This window comes from Peromyscus eremicus, chromosome 9 (genome assembly GCF_949786415.1).
Source record: "Peromyscus eremicus chromosome 9, PerEre_H2_v1, whole genome shotgun sequence".
Lineage (NCBI taxonomy): Eukaryota > Metazoa > Chordata > Mammalia > Rodentia > Cricetidae > Peromyscus > Peromyscus eremicus.
In genome coordinates, this window is record NC_081425.1 from 88,277,592 (window position 1) to 88,304,253 (window position 26,662).

Here is a 26,662-nt window from a genome sequence, read left to right on the forward strand (position 1 = left end):
AGGTACCAAACATGCACTTAGCGCACATACATACATGCAGGTAAAACACCCATACACATAAACGTTTTTAAATATTCTAAAGGACATCTCTCAAAATTAAAAACTTTAGCCTTGCCGGGCGGTGGTGGCGCACGCCTTTAATCCCAGCACTCGGGAGGCAGAGCCAGGCGGATCTCTGTGAGTTCGAGGCCAGCCTGGGCTACCAAGTGAGTTCCAGGAAAGGCGCAAAGCTACACAGAGAAACCCTGTCTCAAAAACCAAAAAAAAAAAAAAAAAACTTTAGCCTTTTCCCCATTTATAATGTAATATTATAATAATTCTATAAAATGTAAGTAACATCTTTATTAATAAAGCAGATTAATAAACAAACATCCATGAATCTACCGCTCAATTAATACAATTAATTTTTAATGATAATCCAAAGAATGTAAACATCACTTTATCATAAACTCAATGTATCTAAAATTTATGTCCTTTATTTTTTGAGATAGCTGTAGCCATGGCTGTCCTGGAACTCACTCTGAGGACCAGGCTGGGCTTGAACTCACAGAGAGCCGACTGCCTCTTTCTCCTGAGTTCTGAGACTAAAGGTGTGCACCATCATGTCCAGATGAATTTATGTCCTCTTAATATCTAATCTTTCCTAAATGCCTTTAATATGCCTTTTGCATATGCTGAGTATTTATTTCAAAGTATTCTAGTTTAACTTAAGTTGCAATTTGTTAGATTTTGGTTTCGTATCTTTCATGTCTTAAAGTAAATAAGCTATAATCTAACTAAAAATAAAACATCATTTGAGACCTCTGTATTTGTTTGCTGTTTTGTCTTTTTTGACCTAGGCTGATGTTCAGCCAAGACAATCAGCAGAGCTGTACTATTAAAGTCTTTTAATTCATGCTGAGTGATGGTGGGGCATGCCTCTAATTCCAGCACTCTAGAGACACAGGCAGGTGAATCTCTCCAAGTTCAAGGCCAGCCTGGTCCAGGATGGACAGGGCTACACTCAGAAAACTTATCTTGTAAAAAACAAAAACGAAACAAAAAAGTCTTGCAATTCTTTTGAACCACTGGCTGAACATGCTGCTGTCCTGATGTCTTCCAGTCAGTACCAGCCTCAACCATTGCTCTCTTCTCCTGATTACTCTTCCCTTCCCCTTGCAGATCCCTAGGTCTCCTACTATCGAATAATAAAAGTTAATTCCTGGCAAAGTAGCCAGAGTCTAGGACCCGCTCCAGTGCTTAGCTGGTGCTAGGAATTGTTTGCTGTGTTCTATTAGGCAAAGAAGTGCCACAGCAAGCCTATGAAGGTCAGTGGACAACTTTTGGGAAGCTGCCCTCTCCTTCCACTGTGGGACACACACGGTAGAACTCAGGGATTCAAGTTTGTGTGCCAAGTGTTTTTGCTAATTGTCATCTCACTAGCTCAGCAATTAATTTTTTAAAAAAACTCTTAGAGTCATATTAAAGTTATATAGACATGTATTTTGGAGTTAAAAGTTTTATTAGGTTAAGAAAAAGATGCTGGATGTGGTGGTGCACACCTTTAGTCCCAGAACTTGAGAGACAGAGGCAGGCAGATCCCTGAGTTCAAGGCCAGCCTGGTCTACAAAGTGAGTTCCAGGACAGTCAGGGCTACACAGAGAAACCCTGTCTTGAAAAACAAATCAAAACAAAAGCAAACAAACAAAAAGATTAAAAAAGGAACAGTTGTCAATTCCCATTTTCTCTTTCCCAATGGCAACTACTTTTACCTATTTAAACTGGATATTTTGATATTTACTTTCAGTTGTTAGAAAACAGCTTATACTACTGTCTCTTGATTATTCACTTTTAGAGATTATTTCACTGACTTCCTCTATGACTAATAAAGATAAAACTGCCTTTGGTCATATTCTTAAAATTCTATGTTTATATGATTTGTGTGAAGGAATTCATTTTCCACTGCTAGTTGGGTTTGAGTCCTGTCTCTTTCTAGATTTCTATAAATAGGTAAAATTATAACTAAGGCTCTAATTAGATCTCATGGTTGCAAAATAAAATTTGCACGAATAAGATGATGGATTAAATGTTTTCTGTTTTAAAGAAGGCTATTAAGAATTCTTTCACAGAGTGGAAAAGTAAGTTAAAGTTGCATGTGACATCATAAGCTGTGACTAGAACAAGTCTACAGGAGAAAGAAGAAGGGACGAAGCATCTCAGCACAGGAGTCATCACTCAGATGAAAACTCAGGCATTGTGCCTGCTGCCCCAGGGCTTTGTGTTTCACATTTTGTCCTCACATGCACTTTAAGTCATACCTCATACATGTAGTCATAGACCAGGCCTTTTTCATCAAATGGGCATTCCCATTTACCCACAGAGTTTGGCATTGGTTCTTCTTCATCTTTCCCTGTTACAATTGTTCGTAAGAAATTATCAAAGGCAAGGCGACCGTTTGTATCACAACTTGCTCCGATGGACCAAATCAAAGAGAATATAAAGCAGGCCTGTTGGGGAAAAAGTTAACTAGAGTGACCATTTTTAAAGAACATTTACAAGGAATAGCTAAACTTTAATATATTAAGGCCTGATTACTGGGAAAGGTCATGCAAATAAACAAAGTAGAACTTAGTACAGCTAAATCATATAAAGAATCATTTCTTCGGCATAGTGATCAAAAACTTAAATGCCTACATCAAATGACCTAGGGACATCTATTCAATTCATCCTCAAATATATTCCTACCAGTGAAAATGATATATGTATAAAAATATTCGTTACATCTCTCTTATTTACAGTTTGTCCCACATGTTGATGGATACACAGTGGTTAAAATGATGTAACTCTGTAACGCTGATATGGAAAAATCAAGACATATTGCAATTGAGATGCAAATAAGTAAATATAGTTTGTAAATATAATTAGTAAATATTGACATATAAAATACACACACAGGAAAGAGTATATATATATATATATATATATATATATATATATATATAAAATGATGCCTTCGCAAGGCGATGAGGGGCACTAACAATTGTTGCGTTGAGGTGGCTGAAAGACTGGTATAAACAGAAAATATGCCTTTGACTTTTGAATTTCATTCTATGTGCATGCCTAATCTGGCTAAATGAAAACATTGCCCTCAAATTCTCAATCAGGAATCAATCTACATAAGTCTTATGAAGTATTCTGAACCATGTGATAAATTAGGAGTCTGGGTATATCAAGAGAACAAAAGTTTTCTGGAAATGCACAAAATTATAGATAGATGGACTATTCCTGGGGTAGTTTTATGAAAGCTAACAATAATAGCTGTGGAAGAATGTGAACAGATAGTCCTGAAAAGACAACTCCAACCATAAGGAGAAGTCAGGTAAACAAACGCCACACAACACATTTGTGAAGGGATGAAAGGTGCGAGGGAAGGCTTGCATTACATTTCATTCATTTATCTGTGTGTGTGGGGGGGGGAGCACACGTGTTGAGGGCAGAGGACAACTGATGGGAGTTGACTCTCTCCTTTCCACTCACGTGACTCCCGGAGATTAAACTTGTCAGCAAGTGCTTTTACCTACTGAGCGACCTCGCTTGCCTAAGAGGTAGTTTTTTGTTTGTTTGTTTGGTTGGTTTTGGGTTTTTGTTTTTGTTTTTTTGTTTTTTGTTTTGTTGTTTTGTTTTTTTACAACAAGGTGGAGGAAAAACCATGAGAGGGAAGTGCTGCTGCCACATAAAGGAAGACAAAGGGAGGGTAGAGTGCATTAAGAACAAGGTGGTAGATTGGAGAAAGGTGCAGACAGGGAACAAAAATGTTTAGTTTTCTTCTTTTGTTTCCCTTTGGTAACTTCTGTTCACAATTGCTATAGTCTCTGGTCTTCTTTGAACTCTAGACACTGGCTAGCAAGGACTACTACTAATGTCTCCGTAAGTCCTCCACTGATTCCGCCTATATCCACCCATCTGGTTGGGTACCTCCCCCAGTCTTTCTGCTGGTTTCTGTGCAGCCTCTAGGCCTGCTTAGCACTAAGACAAACAAAATCAGCTAATTTAAAGCAAGTGAGTTTAACACTGCGCCACCCATCAAGGGACTATCAACACATGGTGCTTCATTAAGAATAGCATAGTTTGAGTTCATTCTGACATATTTTATTTTCTTTAGAGTTGTTTTTAGAATATGAATGCCAGGTCAGGCTAACTTAGTGTCCTCAGCTATTATTCAGTGATCATCAAAAAACTGCTCTGGGTCTTATAAAGGTCTTTCTGAATACAAATCTTATTTTCTATCACCACATTTTATTTTTTAACTTAAAACCATCTTAAATATAAAACCAACCATAATCCAAACACGAATGTGCTTGGTAGTGGGTTCATTTTCCAGCACATTACAGAGAAGTATCTCAAAGAGGCGTGTGAGAGAGACAACTGCATTGATGTTACTTGTAGGAATTAGTTCCTGCAAAGGGAAAATGATAACATGCTTTTGAAAATTTCCATCTTATTTGGAGAAGAAATGCAAGTAAACATTTCATTTTATAAAAATGGTAAGAGCATGTACATTATTGATATGTTCTTTTAACATTTAAACTTACAGAAAATAAACTGTAGGCACAATAAAACCATGTCTCAAAAGGTTTTAGTTTGGCTTATCATATGACAATACACAATGTATTCTTATTCTAAATCCCATGACAAATGGAAATTAGGTACTATACAAAGAATAAACAATATTCTAAGGATAGTGGAATGGAGTCTCTTATAGCCAATCATTAAGTTATTTATTCTATGTTTATGAAAGACATATTATATTTATAACCATGGAGCAAGCTGGGAGATGTGGAAATAAGAGACACAATCCCTGGAAAGGAGCCACACTAAAACAAAACAGGCAAATATAACATAGTGAGATAATTCTATGACGGAGGCAGTCTCAGAAGAGAGAAGGTGCTAGAGTACTTGGGGGAGGAATAGGCCCAGAAATTGGTTTCAGGGAAACTGGAGAAGGATAAATAACAAAAAGCCTTCCCAGGGAAGAAGAAGGTGAACTGAATTTTCAAGGAAAATGGAAGTTAGGTAAACAGAGGAGAGGAGGGAAGGATGTTTAAGGCAGTAAAATTATATAACAAATACAGGCAGAGACGGACTACTAAGGTGAACTTACAGGATATAAAGGCGGGATGACAAAAAAATTATGCTTGAGGAGCAGACAAGAATCAGACTCCAAGAGTCATATGGGCTTGTTAAAGGTCATCATAGGACTAAGGCTCCAAAGGACTTTTAAGTAGGGAATAAACAGGATGAGTGGGCGTTTAGAATCTCTGTTCTAACTGTAAGTAAGGTGTGGACTGCACCAGAGCAATGCTACTGTGATGATCCAGATAGGAGAGAAGTCAGAACTGAGGCCACACTCTCCAGGGAAGGCTGAGGTATGGACATGGCTGGAGAGAAGACACATGCAAAGATTACCAAGGAGAACATAAGCCAACGTTGCTTTAGAACTGGCTGCACATAGAAAATACGACAACTATGAAAAGAAAACCCATCACTCACTACCTGAAAGACAGAGCTTATTTTGTTTTTATTTATTTTTATAGTAGTAGGGATTTAAAACTGAGAAATTGCTAACAACTTTGATTTTCCCTATGAAGTCACCATAAATAATCTTTGCAATGTGGAATTGTCTAGTGCTTTTCTTTTAATACCATATCTTTTCTCTTCCTAAAATCGTATTTTAGGATGGGAAGCCATTGAGTTTCTTCTGGTATCAATATATTAATGATATATGTGCATTGGTGGTCTTCTATATTATGATCCCAAGAATTTATGGTAAAAGATCTTTATAGATGTAACTAAAAATCTGGAGATGAGGACATCATTATGAACTATTCAATAGGCATGAAATCTAAGACCCCAAGTGCCACAGAGAAAAGGCCGTGTGAGGCTGGAAGAAGGGATTGGAGTTATGCAGCCATGAGCCACAGAACTGGAGCCACCAGAATCTGGAAGATAAAGGAAAGATTCTCCCTTAGCATTTCCAGGGAAGCACAGCTCTGCCAACATCTTGATGTCAGCCTCTAACCTCCGGAACCATGAGAAAGTAAAGTTCCGTTATTTAGGAAACCACATTGGTAGTAATTTGTTATGACAGCCTCAGGAAAATAGCACAGCATAAAGAATCTTCACAAAATGCTAAACACTCATGTGAGTTTAAAAAGACACATATTTAAAATATTTTAAAATCTATTTTTATTAAAGTGTGTGTGTGTGTGTGTGTGTGTGTGTGTGTGTGTGTGTACACATGCACATCTGAGTGTAGGTGGGCATCAGAGACCCTGGAGTTGGAGTTATAGACAGTTGTGAGCCACTCAACATGGGAGCTGGGAACTGAATGTGGATCCTCTACAAGAGCAGTGTGTATTCTTAACCACTGAGCCATCTCTCTAGCACCTAAAATATTTTTTAAATATAGGGATTTTTAAAGGTCTAGAAACTATGGCTTGATATAAATATTCTAGTTAAAGTTAATTTAATCTTTTAAGTTATTTGCAATTTAAGCAACATAAAATCAAAGAAGGCTGGGCATGGAAGGGACATGCTTGTAATCTCAGAATTTGGGAGGCAGAGGCAGAAGGATCAAAAATTCAAGGTCATTCTCAGTTATATAGTGAGTTCAAGGCCAAAATGATAAATAAATAAAAGAAAGGTAAAGAGAAATTGGCTTTCGTCAGTCACTCAGCACAGTGACTGTAGATTTAGTTAAGTTGGACAGTCTTCGGAAATCAGAGTTGAGTCAGAGAATTACAGTGCCGTTACCTTGCATTTTTTCTTACGAAATGCTAAAGAAGGTGGTACCAGCCATCTGAAAAGTTCATTCAGCAGAATTTGATATTCTGGTTCACTTAGAGGCTCTCTCAATGAATTCAACCACGAACTCACAAGTGGTTCCCATCCTAACTGTGAAGGTTCCAAATAAATCATACCACAACGACTCACAGTGGCAGGCTGGAGAAAAAAAAGGTTTTCTTTTATCTGACAATTATCAGCTAGCACTTCAAAGTCCATTCATGATCTAGACCTGCCTGTTTCTACAGTCTAACACACACTAACTAGATGTTCCCCGTTCAGTCAGGTCCTTAGACATACTATACCTCTTCATGTTTATACATCATCCAGTCATAATTTGAAATGCCCGATCCTAGCTAACCTCTTTGAAGAAGTCTTGACTCTTCTGCAAAACTAGGTTAAACACAAACATCTTCTAAGGTCTTTCTCTTTTCATTACCCCCATGGATACTCAGTTCCCTCCATACTCTAAGAGTACTTATGTGTAACTATGTATTGAGATTATTTATTAGCATGCTTCTCATTCTTTTTAAACATACATTGAGTCTTATTCATTTGTACATCCTTGATGTTAAACCCATTTTAGGACACAAAATAAAATATTTTGATTCAATTAATGAATAAACAAACAAATAACAAAATACTATTATATCAAGAACTCACGGAAGCCTGTGAAAGGTCCATTGTTTCAAAGATGAGGCTCATCTGAGGAGACATTTGAATGATTTCTCCACTCATAAGGCAAAGCTAAGGGGAAATATTTTTCACATATTTTAAAATTTAGGTAAAAGTAATCTGTTTATAGATAAAGCACATGCTACCATATAAAGACATAAATATGGCTGGAAGCCAGAAAAAACTCTAGTCTAGCCCTGTGTTTATGATGTCTCCTTATCTTCTTTAATCTAAAACACTCCCTCTTTTATCATATATGTTCAAAACTTGAATTCATCATTTCTCTCAATTCTCAACTTTCCCATTATTATTAAACTACGTTATCTCAATCTCCTTGGCTTTGAGATGATTAAATTTTAATAGTATTAGTAACTGTTATTATCAACTATTCATATATCAAATTAATTTCACTACAAAGTCTTTCCCACATCTACTTTTCTCTCAGTTTCCAAAGTCTTTCCCACATCTACTTTTCTCTCGGTTTCCTCTTTGCTCCTACAATCACCATTCTAGACTCAAGTTTACCTTATCTAGAAGGTCATATGTCAACAGTGAAGCCTCTAACACTTCTGGATTCAACTCCTTAGGTATAAAATAGAATGGCAAAGAGTTGCATTGTGTAATATGGTAGCTGCTAGCCATTCAGAGCTATTTGTATTTAAGTGACCAATGTAAAATTAAATGAAGTTTAAAGTTCAGTTCTTTAGCACTGATTTTCTTGGTGCCAAAGAGGAAGTGAGGGCATGCTAGGCAGGCACTCTACTTCTGGGCTCTCTCCCCACCCCAAGGTCAGGTCTCCAGCTATACTAAGCCATTCTGCAAATGAAACGTTAACAAGCCATATGTGACTGATTGATGGCTACATTAACAGTGCAGATGTTTCCAGAACTGTAGGAAAAGTTCTACTTGAGAGAACTCGTCTAGAATACTTTCCAAATGTATATCAGATTATGCCAGTAAACACTCTTCTACTTGCTACCAAGTTAAGACAACATCATCACTCACTCTACTGTGTTGTCTACCAATCTCTTAGACTTCACCATCAAGGGCAAGTCAGCCGTCTGTCAACCCTTGCCTTGCTATCACCCACCAGGCCCCAATGATTCTCTCCTCATCAAAGCCCTCAGCACTTGGCCCAGTCGAATTCTAACTCCAGCCTGGGCCAGAGTTCATGAGCATGAGCATTTTAAAACAATAACATCTTATGTTCCTGACCATCCTGTCTTCGTTTGTTTTTTATTTACTTTGTTCCAGCCATTCATTTCATATATCTGGAAATTTACCTCTTGAAAAAAAAAAACCTAAGTAATTCAGAACTATTAAATTCAAGCGTCTTAGTCTCTGTCCACAGCTCCAGCCATCCAGTTCTCCTTCCCACGACACCTAATACACTTTTTCCCCTTTCACTAAAAATACATTTTCTTCTAACATAATATAGCCTGATTACAGTTTCCACTCCTCTACTCTTACCAGTTCTTTCCTAATACACTTTCTCGTCATTTTTTTTTTTTTTTTTTTTTGGTTTTTTGAGACAGGGTTTCTCTGTGTAGCTTTGCGCCTTTCCTGGGACTCACTTGGTAGTCCAGGCTGGCCTCGAACTCACAGAGATCCGCCTGGCTCTGCCTCCCTAGTGCTGGGATTAAAGGCGTGCGCCACCACCGCCCGGCTCTCGTCATTTTTGTAAGGAATTTCTCATCATGGCTGGTCTTATCTCCTTTGTTAGGTAAGTTCCGCTTTATATCCATTGCTTCTACTATCCTCATACCATTGTCTTTGAAGTCTTTGTATATTTCCAGTATTGCAACATTACCTTTACCTATGCCCAGGCTGCTTATTTATAGACTATTTCACACAGTCAGCCTTTGGTAGAATGAATGGTGATTCAAGCTTTTTCATTTAACCAGGTCCTCAGCACTGCCCACACATACTTCTATATTTCCCTAAGCCAGTGGTTCTCAACCTTCCTAATGCTGTGACTCTTTAACACAGTTCCTCATGTTGTGGTGACCCCCAACCATAAAATTATTTCATTGCTACTTCATAACTATAATTTTGCTACTATTATGAATCGTAATGTAAATATCTGATATGCAGGATATCTGATATGTGACTCCAAAGGGGTCGTGACCCACTGGTTGAGAAGCACTGCTAAGCAGATCTGCTTCCCAGCTTCTACTATGGCTAACTAAAACTGTTTCATTGCTTCTTACATCTGCAAAGAACCGAGGCTTACCACTTGACGAAGACAAGTTGTCATAAGCCTTGTTTTTCATTTTCACCATCAACTTTGAATACCCAAACTTCCTGGCTATCCTCCCCCTTCCATCTAATGTGAGAGCACCCTTACATTTGAGTTGAAATTCTTATATTTCATTCTACTGGTTAGTTACTGCTTTCTGAATCATCAGAACTTGTCAGTTTCCTTTTTACTTTCAGCACAATCAATATTACTGAGTAAAAATAAGGAGAAATATAACGACCAACAATGATAAGATACTTGGCCATAAATTTGAGTATTAATTAAATGAATTTACTACTTAGTAGGACAGTCATTTCATATATGTATGGGAATAAATTGGGCAGGGGAAAATGACCTATTGGTGGAGTACTTGTTTAACATATGCAAGGCCCCAGGATTCAGTCCCTAATGCCACAGAACAAGTACGGAAATAAACTGAGATACACACAGATAGGAGAATACTCATACAGATATGAAAAAGAATAAGGAGTAAAGTTGAACACAACAACACAAACACCTCATGTACATGGATGGAAACAGGAAAGCACTAAAGAGCCTGAGCCCACTGTCAGATGTACAAGACCCACTGAAACCAATTATTACTGGTTAAGCGATGATCTCTAGAAAATGGACTGACTTGGAATGTGCATGAATGACCCTTCAGGTGCAGAGAATTTTATGCATCTTTATTTTTGTGACAGTTATGAAAGTATACAAATACATTAAAATCATAGCATCTAATTTTAGAATTTTATGCCCATTTACTCCCAATTAAAATAAATATTATAAGACTTTTATTGTCTTGTTCTTTTATATATTGCTTATATCCCAGGGAAATATATTACAGATAAAAACTAAAGTATTCAACTTTAAAAAAATGAGACTTTCATTTTCTTCTGAGATATTAAAGTTCTATGTGAAATTATAAAACTGAAATAACTTACTCTTTTTTATGTGTATGAGTGTTTTGCCCAAATGTATATCTGTGTACCATATGTGTGCAGTGCCAAGGACTGAGCTACAGATGACTGCTAGCCACCATGTGGGGGCTGGGAATCAATGGAACACAGATCCTGGGTCCTTGGGTTCCCTGAGGAGTAGCCAGTGTTCTTAATGGCTGAGCAATCTCTCCAGCCCAACTTGATTTGTTGGTAGATTACTGTGGTGGCTTGGATAAGAATGCCCTCCATAGGCTCATGTATTTGAATGCTGGGTCATCAGGCATTATTTGAAAGGATTAAAAGGATTAGGAGGTGTGTGTGGCCTTATTGGAAGAAGTGTGTCACTGGGTTTGGGCTTTGAGGTTTCAAAAGTCCGTGCCAAGCCCAGAGTCTCTCTCTCTGCCTATGGATCATGATATAACTCTCAGCTACTGCTCCAGTGCCTGCCTGCATGCTTCCATGCTCCCTGTCATGATTACATGAACTAACCCTCTAAAACTCTAAGCAAGCCCTCAGTCAAATGCTTTCTTTATAAGAGCTGCTTTGGTCACAGTGTCTCTTCGAAGCAATAGAACAGTGACTAAGACAATTATTATGTTAACACAGCAGCTTTAATATAATACACTTTCATTCTATTAAAAAACAAAAAGACTTACTTTAGCATAGTCTTTACTAAAAAGAAAATTTATAAATGTATTCAATTTTTATTCGCTTTAGCTTAATTATATAATCCTAGAATTGCTTAATTATATCTGAATAAGCTCTGCTTTAAATAACAGTGATTTACCTTTTTATTATCATCCAAGACTGTATTCATACTCTCTATCCACAAAGTGTCAATAGGACCATCAAATACAACCCATTTCCGATCAGGGGTTTCTGCTAAGGCAAATTCTCTAAACGTGTTTGCCACAATGCCGTCAGTCCACTGAGGAAAAAAGGAAAAGCTGAAAAGCTTCCTTCATAAAATAAATTGGATTTATCATTAAAAACATAGAGATACTTCTAGATTCTTGCTTTAATATGCACTGTCACAGGCAAGAGTGTTATCTTGTAGATTACCTCATGAGACACTGGGTCAAACTGCCCAAAAAGCTGGCCCATAGTAATTGACTTCGGGTTTACAGTCCTGTACATGACCTTTTCTTCCTCTCCATAATTGCGTTCATTCATAAGACTTAAAGTATCAGCCAGCACATGCAGAACTTTGGTCTTAGCAGCAAAAGGCTCTCCTACCAGCATAAAACTATGAAAGAGAATTATACAATAAGATGGTAAAATATAAGCCGGGCGGTGGTGGCGCACGCCTTTAATCCCAGCACTCGGGAGGCAGAGCCAGGCGGATCTCTGTGAGTTCGAGGCCAACCTGGGCTAACAAGTGAGTTCCAGGAAAGGCGCAAAGCTACACAGAGAAACCCTGTCTCGAAAAACCAAAAAAAAAAAAAAAGGTAAAATATGGCCAATTAAATTATTTATACCAGGATAGAAAACATCACTCTGTGTTAATCACCATACATAATTTTTGAATCTCTAAAATGTTTCCTCAGGTAGATGAAAATACACTTCACTTCTAAACTGATCGAATCTACACTGAATTTTCCACGTTTATAACACTATCAAAAATAGACTATAATAGAAAGTCTCTAAATGACAGAAAATTTTATTATTTATATATTCTTAAAATAAAAGCTAAGGCACGGGAAGAACTGTTTCTAAAGCTTTCAATTGCTGTAGTGGCACAATGTTCTTTACCAAAGATTTCCAGACCTCCTCCTGGCACACAGGCCTCCTTGCCACTCTTGTGGAAACATGAGGTGACTAATTCCAACCAATGAGTTGTACAAGGTAGATAATTGCCAGTAAGGGAATTGACAGAGCTCTGTCCCCCCTCTAGCAAGATTGTAATCCACAACAGTGAGGTGGTGGCTGCTCTTTATGACTATGATAAACAGAGTCTCCCTGATAACCTATACATGAACATACAGTATGAGTGGAAAAATACACCTTTGCATTGTAAATCATTCACATTTGGCCCTGGTTGTTCCTACAGTGTAGTCAGCCCATCCCAGGGAGGATGTTCTTGTCATAATAGAAGAAATCCAAAATATATGGCATTGGCTTAGAAACCAGAGCAAATGAAGTCTCCAGAGGATAAATAATTGACAATTGCTATTGTACAATGGTAAAACATTTGATGAATTTAATCATTTAGATAACTTGGAAGACAGATAACACACCTAATGAAGGGGAAAGGGTAGTGAATACGGTGTTATTTGGTACAATGGAAGGATGTGGCTGGATTTAACAAGAAACTATAAACAATGAGCACAGAGGATGTGAGGGAGGTCTGTCTGCAGGTGGGTATGTAAGAGAACAGAGGGAGTTCAGAAATTCAGGGACCTAGAGAATTCTCATGCACGTTGGTAAAAAATTAAGAACACTTTTCAACAATGAAAACTCAGAATGACATAAAGGATGAAATCAAGGACAGAGCTACTTTATCACATGTCCATTTACACATCTATGAAGGATTAATGTGGTTCTCAGTACAGAAGTCCCCCAGTCTTTGGAAGTTATTGTGGTGATATTTTATTTGTGCTGAAATGTGGTGATATTTTATTTGTATGCTAATAAAGTTTGCCTGACGATCAGAGGAAATAGCAAGCCAGTAAACACAAAAGTCATGCAGTGGTAGCACACGCCCTTAATCCGGTCACATGGCAAGCAGAGTCTCTGTGTGTTCAAGGACACACTAGGGAACAGCCAAGCTGGTGACACACGCCTTTAATCCCGGTACCAACCATAGAGACCTGGAGGTCTGTACAGACAGGCAGTGACAAGGAAGTGAGGTAGCTGGGCTAAGAGCCAATGAGAGGGCAGAACAGCAAGGCAATAAAGGCGTGGGTAGGCAGGAAGTAGCTCCCTTTTGGAAGCTGCAGAGCTGGAGAGGTAAGGTTGGTGGCTATAACTATTTCCCTGATCTCTATGGCTTTCATCCCCATATTTGGCTCTGTGTTTCTTATTTAATAAGACCATTTAGAAATTCGTCTACAAGTTATGTTCTAGTTCACCAGTAGACACCTAAAACCATGTGTACTATAGAAGTGTATACAATACTATGTTTTTTCCTGCATATTCATAACTATTATAAAGGTTAATTTATAAATTGGACATAGTAAGAGACTAACAGTAGCTAGTCATAAAATAGAATAATTACAGCAATATTCTTTGGGAAGATTATATGACAGTGCCCTCTCTCTCTCTCTCTCTCAAGTTGTAAAATTGTCCTTTTAGTATTTTTAGACTGCAGTTAGTTGATTGTGGTTAAATAAAGCCATGGAAATAAAAACTGTGGGTAAGGAGGGCTACCATAATCATTTTAGGAGAAGAAGGCTTGATGAAAACAGGCTAGAGGCACAGAATCTACTAAGCCTGGCAGGGTTAAGGTTACCACAAGGATTTAGAGAAATATGACACTAAAACTGTACTTAGGGCAGATGGAGGATAAAACACATAAAAGCTGCTTCAATTTCTGAAGATGTCTACTGATTTCTACCTCCTGATTCTGTTCTAACAACATATATAGGTACTCAACCCTGGATGCATGAGGATTATTTACTATTCCTTCATTTTAGTATATGTTTGAAATTTTGCATAATACAAAGTTTTTTGTTTTTTTTGTTTGTTTGTTTTTTGTTTTTTCGAGACAGGGTTTCTCTGTGTAGTTTCTTTGAGCCTTTCCTGGAACTGCCTCTGTAGTCCAGGCTGGCCTCGAACTCACAGAGATCCCAGAGTGCTGGGATTAAAGGTGTGCGCTACCACCACCCAGCCAAAGTTGTTTTCTTTAACTTTACAAAACTTGTGATTATTGGACCCTAACTTTCTGTAAGCAGGAAATGGCTGGAATCATTTTTCAGTTACTATGAATAACATTTTTCTTTCTTGTTACTTCATGCATATTAAGGAAAGAAGACAAAAATAGGAAGACCTTTCAAAGGTTAAGTCTAGTCCCTTGGAAAACAGCTGATGAGAAAGTCCCTCTCAGGAAATCAAGCAGAGTTAGATCCAAGACATTATAAAGAGCCTTAAGTTTACACAATTAAAGAGATCTTGTAAAGGAAAAATATACATATAATTATGAACACAAAATTACATATCTACTTTAATAAAACCTTATAAAATCAATTATGTACATAAAATGTTTACAGCTGCTTGGATGATTCCCTACAAGGAAGAGATCCTGAAGCTTACCCTCCATTAGTTTCACAGTAAATCCATCTCTGGAAATGGGGCCATCATGTGTCCAAGTGGATTTCAGAATTGTTATCTAACAGTGTGTTCCTCCAGTTTCTGAGACAGGATCTTCATATATAGGCCAATTTGGCCTGGAATTCAAGATCCTCCTGCCTCAGATGATTATAAGCTAGGGTTACAGGCATGCATCCCCATTCCTGGTTCTGTGTTTTTTGCTATAAGCTACTGAGAAAGGAGAAGTTATTTGTTCCTTAGTCCTCCTAATATAAAAAGTTTATTGCTTCTTTTTTTTTCTTATTTTTTTCTTCGAGACAGGGTTTCTCTGTGTAGCTTTGCGCCTTTCCTGGATCTCACTCTGTAGACCAGGCTGGCCTCGAACTCATAAACATCCGCCTGGCTCTGCCTCCCCAGTGCTGGGATTAAAGGCATGCGCCACCACTGCCCGGCTCTTTTGGTTCTTTAGTTTAAGATAACATCAAACTATGGCAGATAATCAATACTCTTACCCATGTCGAACAATCATCATTTCATACGTCTGAATAATTTTTTCAAGAAAAAATTTAACAGGCTGAAGATTATGTACTCGGCAGGTTTCATATGCACATTCCAAAAATTCCTGAAATAAAAGTAGAATGTGTTTCTATGAAACGTTATTACAAATCATGTTAGAAAGTTTTATATTTTCAAATTAAAAAGAATATTTAAAACTAAAATGCCTTTAATATATCAATGTAAGTTATTAATGATCACAACATCCTAGCATTGGATATATGTTAAATAAAAATAATTCTTTTTAATGGTGTCTGCCAAAATTCTGTTTTTGGTTAAGACATAAAAGAAAATGCTAGATAATCCTTCATATCACATAGCAACTAGGAATAAACAAGAAGCTAAAAAATCATTTAAAATTTAAGAGCCATAAGGTACAGTAGATGCAAATCATTCTGAAGGAACTTAAGTTCAGAAATGGTTTAGTCTTTCCTGGGTGTCCTGGCTAGTTTTCTGTCAACTCAACTTGACACAAGATACAGTCATCTGAGAGCAGCTAACCTCAATTGATTGGGCTAACCCATAAGACTGGGCTGCAGGCAAGCCTGTAGGCATTTTTTTTCTTTTTTTTTAATTAAGAAAATTTTTTCATTCATTTTACACACCAATCAAAGATCCCCCTCTTCCCTCCTCCCACCCACTTCAGCCTCCCCTCTACCCACCTCCAACTCCCCTCCACAAGAGGGCAAGGCCTCCAATGGGGAGGCACATCCAGTAGAGGCAAGTCCAAGCCCTTCCCCCTGCCTCAAGTCTGCACAAGGTGTCCCATCATAGGTAGTGGGCTCCAAAAAGCCCCCTCATGCACCAGGGATGGATTCTGATTCTACGGCCAGAGGGCCCCCCAAGCAGATCAAGCTACACAATTGTCTCGCCATGTAGAGGGCCTAGTCTAGTCCAATGCAGGCTCCACAGCCATTAATCCAACTAGTTTGGCTTGGTCATCACTGCAGGTTTCCCCATCATGATCCTGATGCACTTGCTCATAGAATCCCTCCTCTCTCTCTTCCACTGGACTCATGGATCTCTGCCTGGTGTTTGGCTGTGGATGTCTGCATCTGCTTCCATCAGTCATTGGAGAAAAGCTCTGTGATGACAGTTAGGATATTCACCGATCTGATCACTGGGGCAAGCCAGTTCAGTTCAGGCACCCTCTCCATTATTTCTAGTGATCAGATCAGTGACACTGGCACAGCCCATTGTGGGTAGTGCCATCCCTGGGCTGGTGGTCCTAGGTTCTATAAGAAAGCAGGCTGAGCAAGCCATGAGAGGTAAGCCAATAAGCAGAACTCCTCCATGGCCTCTGCATCAGCTCCTGCCTTCAGGTTCCTGCCCTGTTTGAGTTCCTGCCTGACTGCCTTCAATGATGAACTATGATATTGAAGTGTAAGTTAAAGAAATCCTTTCCTCCCTAAGTTGATTTTGGTCATGGCATTTCATTGCAGCAATAGAGGCCCTAATAAGACACTGGGCAAACATGGCTACAGCTCTTTTAAAGTCCTCTTTAGGGTAGTGCACACCTTTAATCTCAGCACTTGGGAGCAAAAGCAGGTAGAAATATATGAGTTTTAGACCAGTCTGACATAGTTAGATCCAAGCCAGCCAGGGATACATTGTGAGACCCTGTCTCAACCCTGCCCTGACTCCCCTTCCCAAAAAATAAATTCCTGCTGGAAGAAAAGACCTATACTACAGCTGGATAGCACACAAAAACGTGGAAGAATGAAACTCATTGTCAAGAGTAAGTATACCCTAAGAACCAGCTATTGGGCATATACCCAAAAGATGCTTCATCTTCCCATGGAAATATTTGTTCAACCATGTTCATTGCTGATCTAGTCATAATAGCCAGACATGGGAGACAAACTAAATGTCTTTTAGCAGAAGAATAGATAAAGAAAATGTAGTATATTTACACAATGGAGTATTACTCGGCCATTTAAAAAAATGGAATCATGAGTTTCACAGGTAAATACATGGAACTTGAAAAAATCATCTCGAGTGAGGTATCCCAGACCCAGAAAGTCATATACGGTATGTACTTGCTTATATGTGGATATGAGCTGTTAAGTCAAAGACAACAAAGTGACCATTTGTAGAACCACCGAGTGTAGGAATAGAGTAAGGGGGACAGCTAGATCTTGTTAGGAAAGGGAACTAGAATAGATATGTAAGAATTGAAGAGGTCGGACTGGAATGGGGGATCAAGTGGGAAGGGGAAGGAGGGATGGGAAGAAGGAATATGAAGAGAGACAGCTAAACTTAAGGGGCATTTGAAAGGTAGTATGGAACATAATATAATAGAAGCTTCCTAAAATAGATACATATATGAAGGTAGTCTAAATGAAATTACCAAATAATGGGGAAGACAGTGTCCCAACTGGCAAATGAAGCTTCCAGTACCAGGACTGGGATTCATCTAATTGAGTTGTTGGCCAAAGCAGTCCCATGGCAACCCAACAACCCAGGCTGTTGCCAAGACTGTAAGTAGTTCTCCACAAAGTGACAGCAAGAGCCCTTGCTGAGGACATCTACACACTTTATTGAATATAGAGAAGTCGAGCTGGTGTCTCCATAGCGCCTCCACTCCTACTTCTAGCATCTTTGGTACAGGAAGGCACTCTGTATGCTACCAAAGGAGAAACAGACGCCAAGCCAGCCACAAATCCTTTCACCTACAACGGTATCCTGCCTGCAAGACACGCTAGGGAAACGGTGACACAAAGCTTGTCGGAGTAACCAAGCAATATCTGAAGGCCCACTCCATGAGATGGAACCCATACCCAGCACTGCTTGGGTGACCAAGAATCAGAGATTAGATAGCCCAGGGACCTAGGGTAAAACCAAATACTACTGTTCTAAACGGGCCCCCCCCAATACCCATAGCAATAAAGTGACTCCTAATGACATTCTGCTATACTCCCTATATTCACAGATCAGTGTCTTACTCAGCCATCATCAGAGAAGCTTCCTTCTGCAGAAAATAGAAACAAATACAGAGACCCAGCCGGGTGGTGGTGGCGCACGCCTTTAATCCCAGCACTCGGGAGGCAGAGCCAGGCGGATCTCTGTGAGTTCGAGGCCAGCCTGGGCTACCAAGTGAGTCCCAGGAAAGGCGCAAAGCTACACAGAGAAACCCTGTCTCGAAAAACCAAAAAAAAAAAAAAAAATACAGAGACCCACAGCCAGGCATTATGCAAAGTGTGAATGACCTTGGAATACTCATCTTTAAATGGGACATCTCTATCATGTCCCTCCCCTCAGGGCACAGGGAACCCTGTGGAAGAGGAAGTGGAAAGAGCCAGAGGGGTTGGAGGACACCAAGGAGATGGGACCATTTAAACCAACATGATCAAAGCTCACGAGAACTCAGGGAGATTGAGGCAGCACGTACAGGGCCTGCATGGGTGTGCACCAGGTCCTTTGTGTATATATCATGGCTTCCAGCTTAGTGTTTCTGTGGGATTCCTGAGTGTGTGAACGAGTGGGTCTCTGATTCTTGTGCCTTCTCATGGGCTCTTTTCCTTCTGTTTGCCTTGTCCAACTCTGATATCTTAGTTTTGTTTTATCTTATTATATTTTATTTTATAATTATCCCTTAGAAGCCTGTTTGTTTTCTCATGAGAGACAGAAAGGGAGTGGATCCAGATTGGAGGAGAGGAACTGGGAGGAATAGAGGGAGAGGAAACTATATTCAGTGTATATTATATAAGAAAAAGAAATCAATTTTCCTTTTTTTTTTCCAGACAAGGTTTCTCTGTGTAACAGTCCTGTCAGTACTGGAATTCACTCTGTAGACCAGGCTGGCCTCGAACTCACAGAGAGATCTGCCTGCCTCTGCCTCCCAAGTGCTGGGATTAAAGGCATGCACCACTGCCGCCGGGCTAGAAATCTATTTTCAATAAAAGAAAAAAATTGTTTCACATATGAGATAGGGGGCCCACTCATTAATTCCAATGTGACTATTTAGCCGCACCAGTACTATTTTTTTGGAAAAATTATTCCCTAGCCCAAATGAGTTGACTTGATACCTTGTCAAAAATTAGTAAGTATGGACATTTTTTTCTCTGTAAATTCTCTTCTGTTGTTATATTTGCCTATCCATATGTCAGTATCACTCTATTTTAATCATATACCATTTTATTATGTTTGGAATTGAAGTGTGAATGCTCCTACCTTTTTTCTTTTTTTGTTCACCTTTTGGTTCTGCGTCTGAACCCACTGTCTTGCTAATGCTAAGCCTGTGTTCTACAGTGAGCTTTATCTACACTCTCTGCTTTTCTTCGTCTTTCAAGATGGTTTCAACTGAGTGCCTTGCAGTTACATGTGACTTTTAGAATGACCTTCTAAATGCCTATAAAAGCCAACTGGGATTTTAGTGGAGACTGAATTGATGCTGTGGATCAGTTTGTGGAAAGCTGTCATCTTAACCATTTTAATTTTCCCAACCTATGAACATGAGATAGCGTCCCATTTATTTAAGTCTTGTTTTGCTTCCTGTCCCTTCCCTTCCTCCCCTTCCTTCTTCCCTCCCTCTCCTTCCTCCCTCCCTCCCTCCCTCCCTCCCTCCCTTCCTTCCTTCCTTCCTTCCCCCTCTGCTCCTCTCCCCTACCCTCATCTTGAGGTATAGCTCAGAATGGCCTTGAACTCATAAGCCTCCTGCTTCGTACTCCTTGATGCTGCATGCTGGGATCCTAGAAATGCACTATGTCACTACACTTGTTTACTTTTGTTCAATGAAATTTTGTAGATTTCAGAGTAAACATTTTTCACTTTTTACCAAATTAATTCTTAAGAATTTTATTCTTTTTGTTGCCATTGAAAACGAACTGTTTTCTTAATTTCACTTTGGATTGTTCAGTATAAACATACAGAAATGTGATTGGATTTTGTATGGTGTACCCTATAGCCTTGCTAAACTATGTATCTCTTGTGGCTGGGCGGTGGTGGCGCATGCTTTTAATCCCAGCAGGCAGAGCCAGACAGATCTATGTGAGTTCGAGGCCAGCCTGGTCTACAAAGCGAGATCTGGGACAGGCTCCAAAACTACACAGAGTAACCCTGTCTCAAAAAACCAAAAACAAAAACCCAAAACAAACAAAAAACCCTATGTATCTTCTATGTATCTCTCGTCATTATTATTATATGTTATTCAAGATTTTTTATACAAAATCATATCATTTGTGATTAAAGACAGTTTCACTCCTTGCTTCCAAAACAAACAAACAAAAAACAAAACAAAACCAAAAGAGTAAGTTTACTGTCCAGTCCCAAAAACTATAACACAATAATGGCAGTGGGTAAACAAATTCTATCTCTAGTAGAAAGATTAAAAGACAAAACTATTAAAGGCAAAGCAAGTCAAATGTAATTAAGTGATACAAATTAATAGAAGATATAAAATGTAATACTAAAAACATAAAATGTGGGAAAATAAGAGTTTAAGTATAGCATGTAAGTGTAAATTAAAGTTGCTACCAACTTTAAAAAGCCAGAAACCCTGTCTCGAAAAAAGAAAAACAAAACAAAACAAGCCAGCTCTAAATCCGGTTTATGTAAATCTTAGGAAAGCACAGCACTATAGGAAGCCTTCAGACAGCAAAGGAAACAAGAAAAAACAGACATGCAAACAGAAAACAATTAACAAGATACCCTGAGTTACTCCTTACATATCAGTAATTAATTTGGACTGACTGAGCAGGTGAAAGCATGGCCACCCACCAAGCCTGACAGCTTGCATCCCACCCCTGAGAACGGACTCCTGCAAGCTGTTCTCTGCCCTCTACACGAGACACAGACCAAATTATCTGCAGCTTGCTTCCTCTTCTAGAACACCCAGAGAGCGAAAGCAAATGGACGAAAAGACATGCTGTGAAAATAAAAATGAAAAGACAGCAGAGGTAGCTATACTTTTTTATAAAAAATAAATAAATATTTACCAATAGTAAAAGAGTAAAAAGACAAAATAAACTTTAACCCAAAACTGTAAACTAAAATAATAAAAACTGAAAAGGCAAACGAAGTCTTCAACAATGACAACGAGGACAAAGCAGTTATAAACGGACGCCCAGCACTGGACCCCTAGCGACAGACCACAACACTAAGGCTCTCAACATTCACAGACAATCCATACATCAAAGCAATACAGAAATAAATAAACAAAGTCCAAGTGGAGCTAATAACAGACCCAAGCATTCTCCTCAACAGCACCAGAATACATATTCTTAAGTATGAATGAAAAAATTTACAAAATGGACCATTATATTAAGATACAAACCAAACCTTAACATATTTAAGATAAAATCATATCAAATACCTTTTTTATTTTTAAACTTTTTCTATTTCAAGTTTTATTTGAATTTTGAGTATTTTGATGGTCACAATAATTACAGTGGATTTTGCTAAACCTTTAAAGACCTAATATCAATGCTTCTCAAACTGTTCCAAAAATTTTTGAAAAATAGGGAGTGACTCCAAACTCCCCCTTATAAGACTATCCAAACAGAATAAGGACCCCAGTTTAATAAAGGTTTGTAAATAATTGAGCCATCAGTTGAATTTATTGTACAGAGGAAGTCATTCTCATGGATTCACTTACATTATAGTCAGCTTCAGGAAGTTTAATACCAGGAAATAAGTCACTAGTTATTCCATTAAATAAAGGTATGTCATGTGATAGAAACTTTGGTTCATTTACATCTTTAATTGATCGAAGAAGCTAAAATCACAAAAAAGACAATGTAATTTAATTGTCTGCACTTACATGTTCACAGTGTGCAAGCGTGCGTGCACGAGCGCTCACACACACACACACACACACACACACACACACACTCTTAGCCGAAGTCAGTTTATTTTATATTGCTCATAGCATCCCCATAATGAAAAACTAACACTATGGTTATCAAACCAACAGGCCTCTGTATTAATATAAAGTATCATAAATAACCTAAAAGTACAATTTCAACCTCACCTAAAAGACTTGGAGCAACAACTCTCTCAGGCGCCGTGTGCGGTTCCTGATTGATCTCCCTAAAGACGTTATATTTCCACTGAGGTTTTCAGAATGCACGTATTCAATTAATACTTACCAATATGTCCTCATTTTCATCGGGATATTTTAATTTTAAGTTTCCAGCTGCCACTAAAACTGCTTTCACTGCTCTCATTCCATAGTCATAATGAAATTGTGAGGAGAGCTGCTCCGAGCAAAGCCTGTAGGTCATTACGATCTTCACAGACAGAGGCTTTGCATTCAGAAACCCGTAGGAGTAGAGGGAGATTTCGGCTATGAGGGCGTAGTTTGGAACCATCATAGCTACCGTTCTAAAAAGAACCTGAGGCATAGAACAAACCAAATATATTACTTATGCAAAAGACGCCATTTTTAAAGCTGAGCAGAGGCAGGATCAAAAGATGCTGATAGCCAAGTTTATTCCTTAAATGCAGCATCTATTTATAAACTATTTTTTCAGCAGTAGTTAAATGTTCTTAGGTAACTGGTAGTTTTGGATTTCTAAAAACGCTTTCGAAGCTAGGCATGGTGGCATACATGCACAATCTTGGCTACTCAAGAGATTGAAGTTCAAGGCCAGACTAGGCAATTTAGTAGGACTGTCTCAAAATAAAAATAAAAGCAACCTTGGGATGCAGCTCAGTGGTGGAGTGCTTGTTTAGCATGCCTGAGCCCAAGCCCCTGCATCACCAAACAAACGAGAGTTTGAGGTTTACCTTATACCAGAGCGAAAAGGGGGAAAGAAAGGGCGAAATAGATGGAGGAGTTTATAACAGTTTGAGTGGATTATGCTATTAGTTTTGATTAACAAACTTATACTCTCAAAAAATTTACCTTGAGGTTGTCTGGCAATTCAGAACGTCCTGCATAGCCAGGATTCATGGTAATAGCTACAAAACAGTTCGGATTGAGCTTAAGTTCTGTCCCTTCAAAAACAAACACATCCAATTTCTGCTGAATGGCTCTCTGAATGCAGAGAATCTGCTGGGCCACCACTGATAACACTTCCAGTTCAATTCGATTAAACTCATCAAAGCAAGCCCAAGCACCTGAAGAAGCCAGCCCTTTAAAAAACTAAGGATATTGGGGGGGGGGGTGTAAATGGTGAATACTCTTAAGAAAGGACATCATTTGTAAACAAAGCAAAACAAACAAACAAAAACATTTGACCTTCTAAGTCAAAATTAAAAGTTAAGCTTAAAAAGCTCCAAGGATATTCCCAATGTCATCACCACTAAAATCAAAGTTCAAGTAACACTGAAACTACAGCCCAGTAATATTAATTAGCACGTGACTTTGCCTCAGTGTGCCCAGGTAGACCTAGCAGTAAGCCTGTAACATTTGACATTCCTACCTTTCCCATTGCTAGATAGTCTAGCCCATCAGAGCAGTTGAACACCACACACTGTACAGCAAGAGCTTTAGCCAAGTCTTTGGTGGTTTCAGTTTTTCCTGTGCCCGCTGGCCCCTCTGGAGCACCTCCGAGGTTTAAATAGAAGGCACCTATCTGGAAAAAAAAGTTATGTGTGAAAAGAAATCTATGATCGGCTAGAAAAAGAAACCAAACTGGAGAGTTGCTGGCCAAATGAATTTATTTGTATGTATAGCTTCAGGGAAGCCAGATGTTATTATATTGGCGTTACTTTTGAGCACAGAACCTTCTGGCTGTAAGAACTGTTATCTCATACTTCACAAATACATAGTTCCCCTTTAAGAACAGAGAATCGAGCACTGAGGGAGTAAAATTAATTCAGGATGATTTCCTTCAGAAAGCAGATGTGGGGATATTGGTAGAAGATAATAAAGATATCTTCCAGATAGCTAATTGAGCAACAAAATAAGCGATACAAATGGGGTCCGTATTTGGAAGACAAACAATGTATCATCTATGATTTCTCTAGATTTTACCTTGGAGAACATACTCTTGGTATGTTCTTCTTTTTCTGCATCCCCCCAAAGAACTGCTCTGTTATTTCTCTCACCAATATTATTGCTTTCTACTTTGTATTGTAGTTAATATGCATTCCTCTTTTTCATTAATCAGAGTTTGAATTCAGCAGTATATGACTTATTTCTCTAATAAATCATATGCACAAGAATCCTCACTTCATCTGTGCTAGAGAATTCAATTTTATACGCTAACCTACTCAGCATTAAATGAGTTGCTGTTTCTTCATGTCCCTCCTCACGTCCCAGGTTGGCTTGGCACGTGTAGCAGACAAAAATATGGAATGCATAGGGAAACTTAAATTTCAGAAGAACAGTGGATGACTTGTTAGCGGTTCCCTTGCTTCCCTTGCACTATTTAGAGAAAACAACACACACACACACACACACACACACACACACACACACCCCGCATAATGATGCTTCAGTTGACAATAGAGGGCGCCAATCACATATGTCATACAGCCTCATTCTGTTGGCCATACCATCTAGTTTTGGGAAACATCTCGTTTTGCAAATGCATATTTTGTGGCGTTTACATGAGACATGATTGCCTAAAAAATATTTCCCAGACTGTATCTCTATCCTTAAGTGACATCTGAATAAATTTTTTAATCATTTGAAATTTAGATTTACCCAGGAGTCCTATATTCTATCCATTATCATCATTATATTGGGGTTTTAATGGTTGTGCTTCTGTCTCCCACGGCTGCTCAACCAAGCGCAGCCCTCTGCAGGCCCCTCTCTGAGTTCTGTGGGCACAGTAACTGGGAGTCCAGGAACGCAGCTGTGCTCTGATCTTCCCCTCATCTCTCCAGTACTCCACTGGGGAATGGACCCTGTTTGCTGAAGCTCTGCTTTTGTCTTTTATCTTCAGTACCTTTCTTTTTCTAATTAGTCACCGTGGAAGTGACCTGAGACTTGTAGACAATAGAATCCAAACACGTTTGTATGCTAAAAGGGGGGCTGAGAAGTAAATACTCAGCATTACAACGCCACATAAAGGGAATTTGGGGGTGCGGCAAGCTAAGCAGGACAAGTGCTTGCCACACAAGCCGGGTAAGCTGAGTTCAGTCCCCGAAAGCAATGGGAGAAGGCAGAACAGGCTCACTCCTGAAAGTCGTCATTCTCTGTGGCACATGCACACGCTGTGGCACACACCAGCATTCTCATTTACCTGCACACATTTTATATTATATATGTATACATATATAATATATATACATCGTAAAATAATTTGAAAAAGAGAAGTCGGGGTTAGGGAAGGTTAAGTGCATCAGATTATTAAGGTTAAGTTAACAAATGAGAGGCCGTGAGATGGCAAGCAGGTGAAGGTATATGACACCAAACCTGATAACCTGAGTTCAATCCCCAGGTCCCATAAGGTAGGAAGAACAGACTCCTAAAAGTTGTTCTCTGACCTCTACACATGTATTGCTTCATGTATACACTCCCACACTCGCTCCCTTTCACACACACACATATAAATAATTGTAAAAATGTTTTAAAATAAATAAGGTTAGCCAATATTAAATTTGGACAAAAAAATAAATTCTGTACCAGAAAGTATGATTTAATGTGTGAACAAAATAAGTTAAATGCATACCAATGTTCTGTAACATCTGTCAGTCAGAGGAGTTATGACAAGGCGAGGGGAGTTACCAAGATACTCATATGCATATTTTACATTGCAATTAATGATACGAACTCGTGCATTCTCATATTCCCAGTAATAACGAAGCTGAGCAAGCCACTGGAAATCTGTATCGTGTGAGACACCTAGAAAGGATGAAATAAAATCGTGAGGAGAAAATATTTGAAAAGCAATCTTTTATTATAACAGCAAATATTAAAATAATTCATGTTTTCAAATTAAAGATCATTCTAAGGAAATCGTATTAAGAAAAAACCACTCCTCTTTTGGAGTGCTTGCTGGCAGACTCGCTGTCATGGGCCGTGTGACCCGAGGGCAGCGGAAAGGTGCGGGGTCTGTGTCCCGCTCGCACGTGAAACGCCGTAAGGGCGCCGCGCCTGCGTGCTGTGGACTTTGCCGAGCGGTGGCTATATTAAGGGCATCGTACTATCATTCATGACCCTGGTCGCGGCGATCCCCTCGCGAAAGTGGTCTTTTGTGATCCCTACCGATTTAAGAAGCGGACATCGCTGTTCATCACCGCAGAGGGAATCCGCACTGGGCAGTTTGTGTACTGTAACAAGAAGGCC

At 38.9% G+C, this 26,662-nt stretch overlaps 1 protein-coding gene across 1 annotated transcript in view; it reads right to left on the minus strand.

Moving 5' to 3' along the window:
* Positions 1 to 26,662, minus strand: part of Dnah12 (dynein axonemal heavy chain 12) — a 157,868-nt gene that overhangs the window by 89,647 nt on the left and 41,559 nt on the right. The window contains exons 24-35 of the mRNA XM_059273985.1: positions 26,046 to 26,218; positions 23,847 to 23,999; positions 23,327 to 23,566; positions 22,569 to 22,814; positions 22,076 to 22,195; positions 15,438 to 15,547; positions 11,740 to 11,923; positions 11,465 to 11,605; positions 7,486 to 7,569; positions 6,793 to 6,981; positions 4,316 to 4,435; positions 2,298 to 2,486 (exon numbers count right to left, since the gene is read on the minus strand). Coding sequence (XP_059129968.1) covers positions 2,298 to 2,486; positions 4,316 to 4,435; positions 6,793 to 6,981; positions 7,486 to 7,569; positions 11,465 to 11,605; positions 11,740 to 11,923; positions 15,438 to 15,547; positions 22,076 to 22,195; positions 22,569 to 22,814; positions 23,327 to 23,566; positions 23,847 to 23,999; positions 26,046 to 26,218 — 1,949 coding nt within the window. The remainder of the gene's footprint in view (positions 1 to 2,297; positions 2,487 to 4,315; positions 4,436 to 6,792; positions 6,982 to 7,485; positions 7,570 to 11,464; positions 11,606 to 11,739; positions 11,924 to 15,437; positions 15,548 to 22,075; positions 22,196 to 22,568; positions 22,815 to 23,326; positions 23,567 to 23,846; positions 24,000 to 26,045; positions 26,219 to 26,662) is intronic.